Below are 8,293 nucleotides of genomic sequence, written 5' to 3' on the forward strand. Positions count from 1 at the left end.
GTTTTTAGAGTTTTAACTCATTTTATGCAGAACTCTTAATGAACTTATATTTATGTTTTATACAAGTGGTGGCAGTCACAGAGACCTGAGAGGCCAAGACCAAGTTGGAAATTTGAGCCAGTGGCTATAAATCAAGTGAAGTACCATTTTCCTGCCTGGTCACTGCTAATGCGCCCTTAAGCAATGTACTGAACTATTAACTGCTCAAGGTGCTTGTATGCATGCAGGCTGTTCTGAAGCAGGTTTTTATATTGGAAACATATACTCAACCTCACATTCAGTCAATCCAGCAAGAAGCAAAGAGGTGGAGATGAGGCAGGCCTTTACATCCTGGCCATAAGCTACAGTGTGCCTGTCTGTTGATCAAGTCAGCCATGTCTTTTATTATGTAAACATTGTAACAATAATATTCTCAAAACTCATCACCTATGACCCCTACTGTACAGCTTGTGTGGATAGAGAAGTGAGCAATTCTGACCATATTTGTTTTTTGTACCACTCACCCTCGGTAATTAAGATCCATAAATTTTAAAGAGCCATTTAAGAGTTGATCTACCTAATTCTGCAGTAGTTTAAACAAAATTTGAAAAGTGGTAGAACGCTCTTGGGATGCCTTCAAGAACCAAAAAAAACAACTGACAGGCAGGTGACAAATCAGCCCCTTCTAATTTAGGTTGATTTTCCCGTCGGACAACAGTGTTCATTGGTTTTGAAGTCTAAAATCAGCGGGTCTATCTTTATGTCATCAGCAAATTCCTTCCTCAATTCACAGCTAAACCTTACATCATTTCCCCTCTGCTATTCTTACCTCTCATGAAATCCTGTACACCCACAGAAAACACTCAAATCTGAGCTTAATTTCCTGAAAATGTCAGGTGTTTTTTTAGCCCTAGTCTGGGAGGTAAACAGCTGTATAAACCTTCTGCATTTAATAACCAGCGAACAAATACCGAAAATAGATGACACCACGTCAAAAAAAGCTGTCTTCCCCCTAAAAGCAGAAGTGAGGTCATTCAAATCAGAATATTTTGTGTAACTACACTCAAGTTTTATTGTCTTTGACTCGTTTAACAACAAACTGCTACAACAAGTTTCCTTTGTTCAGGGGATAGAAATGCTTTTGTCATTGTTTCCCTGAACAAATGTTATTGAAAACAGTTTAAAGGATGTAGGAAAACAACTCTGTCAAACTTGACATCACTTTTTTTTAATTCCATACATAAATAATTACAAAAGAAGACATTTGATATACAACAGATACTATACAGAGTAAAAATAACAGTTTTTGACTTCCTGCATCAGAAGGAAGTTACACAAATAAGACAGTGTGTGAAGATGTCCTTTTGTGCGCTCCTTCCTTTTTGCATGTTTGCTTTGAGATCTGTGCAACAACAAAACAGAAGCATAATGAAATTGCGGAAACTGTGCCACTGTGTGTCATCTCACATTTCTTTTTCAGAGACTTTTGGCATTTTTTCTCAAATTTTGAGCCTAACAGCTAATGTCTAAGAAAATAATCAAAGCGTAATGACTGAAAGAGTCCAGAGCTGCTGTATGAATGTTGTGGATCAGGATTCGGCAGGTGACGCCTGGGCCGGTGCTCCATTACGGGTGCGAAGCTGAGACTGGGCAATGTCAGCCAGCGCACTCTGGATCTTTTCCAGCAGCATATCACCACGGGCCACCACCTCTTCCAGACGAGCTGCTGCCTCATGGTTTTCCTCTTCAAGCTGTCGCAGACTGGCTGCCTGATGACAGACAGGTCACAGATAGTCAGATACAATGGTCAAGATGGCTTTTTCTTCTTCTATGAGGTACATTCAAGCAGTGGATAAGCCCTTGTACGTCAAAAGGGTGACTAGGACAGGAAGTCCAGGTTTCTTTGCTTATTTGATAAACTAACTGATAACCAACATTATAAAGAAGCAAATCTTTTTGAGACAGAAAAAATGAAAAGGCAAGAAAGTACATTTGGTTTACAACACTGCTTACCTAAAGGAGGATTCTCAAAATGTGTTTCATGGTTTCACGTCATGAAATTGAAAAGCTTTGCTGAGAGCTTTGATGAATGAAGACTTAGTGGCCAAAATCTTTTAAGTCAAACCAAAAAATGATTGAAATACATATAACAGAGATGGTGGATGGCTGACGACTAAATGTGATAAAACTTTGAAAAACTGAAACAGTTAAAAATACTTTGAGTCAAAAACATCCCAAGAGCCATGCCACAAATAAAGAGGTACTCACTCATATCACTTACATCATATCTATACCCTCTTTCTCCACATAGATATAAAAAGAAACCAACCTATACACAGGAGCATTTTGGCTCAGTCTAGGCTCCTAAAAATATCACCAAAATACAGCCTGTAAGATGAGTAGTTATTTAGTTGATTGGGGACATAAGGTTTTTATTTTTCCTAGTGAGTTGTGGAAAGCTACCAGCACCCTCTGTTGGCTGAAAGCTAGAAATACAAACCTGTGTGTTATCCTTTTTGGGGCATATAAATTCTGTATGTGAGTGTCTTAATGGAGATGCTGACCTGCAGAGCTGCTGTGGACTCCTCACTGGGCAGAGAGTCAATTAGTACATCCACATCCTTGGCTGTTCTGGCAATCAGGGCAGCAAATAGCTGTGCATATTCTATGCACAGGAAAAAAGAGATTTGTCTTGAGGTCAATAACTGGGAAATTTGGAAAATTCAACATTGCATGTAAAATATTCACACACAAAAAAGAAAAACAAGAAAAATGGTGGCTAAGTGAGACAAAATGTATCCACCTTCTGTCGGGTTTGATGGTTGATCTCTGTTGATAGCTGTCTGGATATTACTGAAGGAGGCGGGAGGAGCGCATTGCTGCAGGACTCCAATGGCATTACAGAACTGATCTGCCAGCTGGACACACACACACACACACACACACACACACACACACACACACACACACACACACAAATATAAACAACAGTAATTATATTATTTTCGTGCCCCTAGCAACAATTTAGTTATTATTGCGATACAATATTTCAAAATACACATAACAATCTAGCTGTTACTGCAGCAAGACTAATTATTTTTGAGTAATCAAGCTTTCAACTCAGTCAAATGCCATTCAGTAGCTATCAGCTACCCTCTGACATTGAATACCAAATTTGCAATAACTTTCGATGCTTTAAGCCATATTTTGAAATCAGTAAATACAGGTTATAAACACGGGTATTTATGTTGTGAAACACGAATAACAGCTGCATATCAAAGATGAGTAGTTCATAATAACGGGATGTGACAAAACAGACCAACTGCGTCTGCTATTACTACCACCGGATAAGGAATTTTGAATTTCCAATCAAAACCTTACTAAAATCAATATTACCGTGCAATTTTAGATCATTAAATCATTTACTAATGAACCCATATGGGTGTAAAATTCCAAACAAATTCGGTTTTTGCATGCAGCTTCTGTCAATTAGCTATAGCGACTATGACTGTTACTGGATGATTACTAAATTCTTTTTTAAAGTGACTGATTAAAAATTGTAGTTTAAACAGACTTGTGTTTAACAGTGAAGCCGTTGCGCCGATGTTTCTTTGTTAAAAAGAACCTTGAGTCTAACTTGCTGTTCAACAGCCCCTCTTGTTGTTAGCGACTCGGTGATGAAGTGCTACTTTCGAGATACAATCATAGTCTCAATGAAACAATGCTGCTTCGCAGTCTTTACAGTCTATGGTTTAAATAATTATTCGAAATGCAGTTCATTAAGAGGATTTATCATTTTAAAACACATAATTAGTCTTACCGAATTGACAGCATCTTGGAGTTGTGTTACTCTATCGGCCATGTTTTCTATATTCGCGTTCTCTCTCGCGAGAACTTCCTCTATCACAAACTCTCGCGTGATATAGCGTTACTCTCAAGCTTTGGTTTGCATTTGGTTTAGGGTGAGCTGTAGCCCCTTAAGTCCTCTCAGGACTGATCTACAACGCTACAACGGTCACCTTAATTGTTTAAACTAACTTTTCCGTACCTACCGATGTTTGCGGTCTTATTTTAAACGGATAAAGATCTGGATAATATATTTTTCTTGTTGCTGCTTGATGGGGACATATTAGCTAGGAGCTAATGTTAGCTGCCAAACATCAACAGGAAGTAACGGACGGGCAAAATTCTTATGTCTTGCACTTTGAATTCTCCAGGTACTTAAGTTTAATTCTCTTTACCAATGTCTAACTTTGTTGACAAGGAAAGCTGTTGAATGCTTGTAGAATGTTTGTACTAACTTACTTGTTCCATATTTTGGCTGGTAGTTTAATTGTGAAACCCGCTTCTGTGTTGGCAGAGGTTTTACCTTTGCTTCTGGTTATACATTATTCTGTAAAACTGACCGAGACAGATCTAAAGTGCCATGATACTTTAAACACAGCTTGAATGTTCATGGATTATTTACTATAAGTTGTTATAAGTAGTTTGAAGTAAATGACACAGAGGCTGTCATGCAATCTGCGACAGAAAGAAAGAAGATAGATAATTCAGACAGCTATTACATGGTATTTACACGTTCTTTGCTAACACACTATCTTTGTTAGTTAGTTAGTTTGTTGTTGTTTTCCATAACCCGAATATATCGTTTATAACCAAGATTTTTAATTTCATTCTACAACCATTCTTTTCTTGAAAGTTAGGTCATAATTTTTTTTAAGAGATGATTTTCTTTAGTTTCAACTTCTATTATGTTGTCTTTGTGTGACTTTAAATGACATACAGCAAATAATCACATTTTGTTTCTATCAGTATGTAATACAGTTTCTCAGCTGTCTTAGAAATGGGGTCACTGTTAATCCAAAGATAACACACAGGAGGTTCTTAATGAGGTTCTCTTACTTAAGACCAACTAGTGGTGTAAAGAATAACTTAATTCTGTACGGTGCTTAACTTAATCCAGGTTATCACCCTAGATTAAAGTGAGATTTTGGCACTGTCTTGTAAGTGGAAACTGTGACCCTTGAAATAGCTTCAAACCCACTGTTGCAAGCCAGGCCTCTCGTTTCATAATGAAATAAACTTATAATTAAAAAAAAAAATGCAGACGTTAACCACGATTCAACTAAAGGCATTGAAATTTTCAACATACAAAAGAACGCAACCTCAGTTTTACATCACAGTTCTTGATATTATTGATCACCACAACAATGTACTCATTTTTCTGGCATATGACCTGTCTCTGCAGGGGCATATAAAAAAGAAGGAACTCATGCTCTCTGTTCTGTTTTACAGGCATGAATTGTACTTTAGAAAAGGTCCTGGCAGATGCCAAATCATTGGTGGAAAGGCTTCGCAACCATGACAACGCTGCTGAAATGTTAATTGAACAGACAACATCACTGAACAAGCGAGTTGATGCCATGAAACAGGTGGGATATATCCAATAATTGTGGTAAATAAACAATGCACCTCTTTTCTAGATGCTCTATTCGACAATTTGGTATAAAACTTTTGATGGAAAACTAAGTAGATTTGTGGTATAAAACATTATTTTTTAACAACCAACTCGGCATTTTATCCTACAATTTGAAGCACAATATTTTTCAGATGCTTAATGCAGGTTTATTTTCATTTCATCTTTTGTCTCACAGTACCAGGAGGAGATTGACTCTTTGAACCAGGTAGCGCGGCATCGACCCCGTTCAAGTCTGGTTCTGGGAATCCAACAGGAAAACCGTCAAATTAGAGAGCTCCAGCAAGAAAACAAAGGTAGACGGATAGTTTGAATTCAATGAAACAAGAGCAGTGTGGTTGCTCCTCTAAGCAAATGGATGTTCTCAGGCTATGCACAGTATAACTCAACACAGACAGAGCCTGTGCTCACATACATGTGTTTTCTTTTCCCTGCAGAATTACGGACATCATTAGAAGAGCACCAATCTGCCTTAGAGCTCATCATGACAAAATATAGAGAGCAGGTGTTTAGGCTCCTCATGGCCAGTAAGAGGGATGATCCAGCTATTGTGACCAAGCTGAAGGAGCAACATACCACGGTCAGTCAGTGTTTGAAGTGTCAGCTTTAGCAGAACCTTGGTTATAAACTAATAGAAAAAAAAGTCGACTGGTAATTACGGTTCCTGTTTTTACAGGTAATTCTAATCATAAATTATTTTTGTTTGTTGATTCCTTTGTGTTAACATGTATGTAGGAAATGCAAGCACATATAGACAAGATCAATGAGATGGCCTCCGTCATGAGAAAGGCGATAGAAGTGGACGAGGGACGGACGTGTGAAGACGAGGAGAGGATTAAACAATTAGAGGTAAAAGAAAATATTCGCTTTTTCACATAAAATGAGTCCAGGATTTCTGTTTCTTCCCTTTTTGAAACAGAAATCCATGAGAGTCCCCCATTTAAAGGATAGATTACACAGTTTTCAATTATCTTGCTCCCTGAAATAGACCCCTAATTAACAGATACCTATATCCAGATAAACATTTATGAAAGAGAGGTTTTCTACTCCAGATAAAAGCCTTGACCTTGCATCGCTCTTGATTTATGCCTTCAAAATAATCCTTAACTTCTAATCTACCCTGCATACATGCAGATCTCACAATGTTTCCTTGTAAACTTTCTATGTTCTTAAGAAAGATTAAATCATCACAAGTTAACTCCAGCAAATTGAAACTCAGCTTTAAGTCTGGGCTTAGTAAGCGGTTTATGAGGCAACTGATAGTGGAATGTGATTATTGTATCCAGCTGTTTAGATTGTTGTTGATTCTGCAACACTTTTATTTATTACCTGTGATAAACTTATATCTGTATTAGATAATTCTTAAGATTGATGGTGGTATTTTTTGTGGTTCAATAGATAGAAAGCCTTTAAAATAGAAACATTCCTGACCAAGCCTTTGCAAAGGAGGTCTTTGCATGTACTTATATTGTAAAATTTGTGTCATTTCATCTGAATGTTTGTGTTGACATTTCTGTTTCTATATTTTAGCTGGAGAACAATGGACTACGAGAGCTGCTAGGAATCAGTCGAGAAGCTTTTCTTGTTCTGAAGAGAGACGACGTATCAGAAAACACCTCACTGTCGCCGCTGCTCACGAGCACAGACGTCAGCTTACGAAAAAGTTAGAAAGTTGATCTCTTTTCTGCTGCCACTACTGTGTACAGTGTGTACAGTCTGTTGCCACATCCCACTTCATCTTTCACCCTGTTTTCCTGGAGTATTCTTAGCATGATGCTCCAGAGCTGTGTCCCCTGTCTGGTGATTCAGACAGTTTCTTTATGTTGGTACTTCTTTTGTGTTTGCTAGCATGCATGAGTCTGTGGTGCCTGCAAGGTTTTAATGTGTGAATGAGAAAGAAGGGCTTGAGTTAAATAAATCTGTAAACATGACACTGTCTCATGCTTGGTTATTATTGTGTTCACTTTACTTTCTAATGTCTGACACTACGCAGGGACTTGTTCTGTTTAGGTGGTTTGTGTGGGTGGTCAACTTCTCAATTTTGTCATCGATGTCTGTAAATATTGTCATCAGTTACAAAAAGAAGGAAAAGAAACCTTATGTAACACACAGGATCTGGTGTTACATCCAACTACCCCTTTTGGCAGGAGCTGCAACAAAATTTTGAGTAATGTATAACTCAGTGGCCTCTACATATTTACACATTATTTACATATTTCTGAGATGTAAAGGAAATAAAATGCCCGGTAGCTTCACTGCAAATATGTGTTTCTTTTTTGCCGAATAAACAGTATAAACAGTATGTTAATAAAAAAGATACAAAATATCATTATTATTTTCTATTAGAGTTGGATGTAATGAAGCATGTGAGAGTATTGTCAAAAGTATGACAGTATGACAGAAAGTCAACACATTACTTTATTTAGTCACATATCAATTAAAGGCGTACATCTTGATATAAAATGGGAAATTGATGGTGTTACAGCTGCAGGTTCAAGTCAAACAGAGTATCAGGGGTATCAATACACAGTAAACTTCCACACCTGGTAAAAATGAGTTAATTCTGTGCAACAGAAAAAGTGGTTGTAAAAATAAAGGGGCAAACTATACACAATGTAAACATAATCTTGACAAATTGTAACAAATACATGTAAATTTAACATGAAAGCACATAATTATACAGAGAGTGACACTAATTTTAAAACAACTGGTATCAAATTATTCGTTCATCATTCGTGTTGTGGTTGGATTGATCCATAGACTGTAAAATGATCCCACCAACTGTAAAGGAGGAGCTGGTGTGAAGTATCGCGAGACCCGGGGCGGGAGTCTCGTGGG

At 37.6% G+C, this 8,293-nt stretch overlaps 2 protein-coding genes across 2 annotated transcripts; one reads left to right on the forward strand and one right to left on the reverse strand.

Moving 5' to 3' along the window:
- Nucleotides 1-1,181: 1,181 nt before the first annotated feature.
- med21 (mediator complex subunit 21) lies at nucleotides 1,182-3,918 on the reverse strand. The gene is made up of 4 exons (XM_074697767.1): nucleotides 3,800-3,918; nucleotides 2,783-2,897; nucleotides 2,544-2,644; nucleotides 1,182-1,748 (listed from the first exon to the last, which is right to left on the reverse strand). Exons 1-4 carry the CDS (start codon nucleotides 3,839-3,841, stop codon nucleotides 1,569-1,571), a joined length of 438 nt encoding a protein of 145 aa, XP_074553868.1. The 5' UTR covers nucleotides 3,842-3,918; the 3' UTR covers nucleotides 1,182-1,568.
- Nucleotides 3,916-7,386, forward strand: fgfr1op2 (FGFR1 oncogene partner 2). Its single transcript, XM_074697766.1, has 6 exons — nucleotides 3,916-4,196; nucleotides 5,275-5,411; nucleotides 5,634-5,751; nucleotides 5,893-6,035; nucleotides 6,191-6,304; nucleotides 6,986-7,386. Exons 1-6 carry the CDS (start codon nucleotides 4,172-4,174, stop codon nucleotides 7,121-7,123), a joined length of 675 nt encoding a protein of 224 aa, XP_074553867.1. The 5' UTR covers nucleotides 3,916-4,171; the 3' UTR covers nucleotides 7,124-7,386.
- Nucleotides 7,387-8,293: the final 907 nt, after the last annotated feature.

This window comes from Halichoeres trimaculatus, unplaced genomic scaffold (assembly GCF_033239565.1).
Source record: "Halichoeres trimaculatus isolate MK-OKI-2021-1 unplaced genomic scaffold, fHalTri1.1 fHalTri1_scaffold_21, whole genome shotgun sequence".
In the NCBI taxonomy this organism is placed as follows: Eukaryota; Metazoa; Chordata; class Actinopteri; order Labriformes; family Labridae; genus Halichoeres; species Halichoeres trimaculatus.

Excerpts from the sequence above, each read along its gene's own strand:
- med21 (XM_074697767.1), bottom strand. The coding sequence starts at position 3,841 with ATGGCCGATAGAGTAACACAACTCCAAGATGCTGTCAATTCG. Across the intron at positions 2,645-2,782 it reads ACCATCAAACCCGACAGAAG|AATATGCACAGCTATTTGCT; the intron begins GTGGATACATTT and ends TCCTGTGCATAG. Across the intron at positions 1,749-2,543 it reads AGTCCACAGCAGCTCTGCAG|GCAGCCAGTCTGCGACAGCT; the intron begins GTCAGCATCTCC and ends GTCTGTCATCAG.
- fgfr1op2 (XM_074697766.1), top strand. The coding sequence starts at position 4,172 with ATGTCTTGCACTTTGAATTCTCCAG. Across the intron at positions 6,036-6,190 it reads TGAAGGAGCAACATACCACG|GAAATGCAAGCACATATAGA; the intron begins GTCAGTCAGTGT and ends ACATGTATGTAG. Across the intron at positions 6,305-6,985 it reads AGAGGATTAAACAATTAGAG|CTGGAGAACAATGGACTACG; the intron begins GTAAAAGAAAAT and ends TCTATATTTTAG.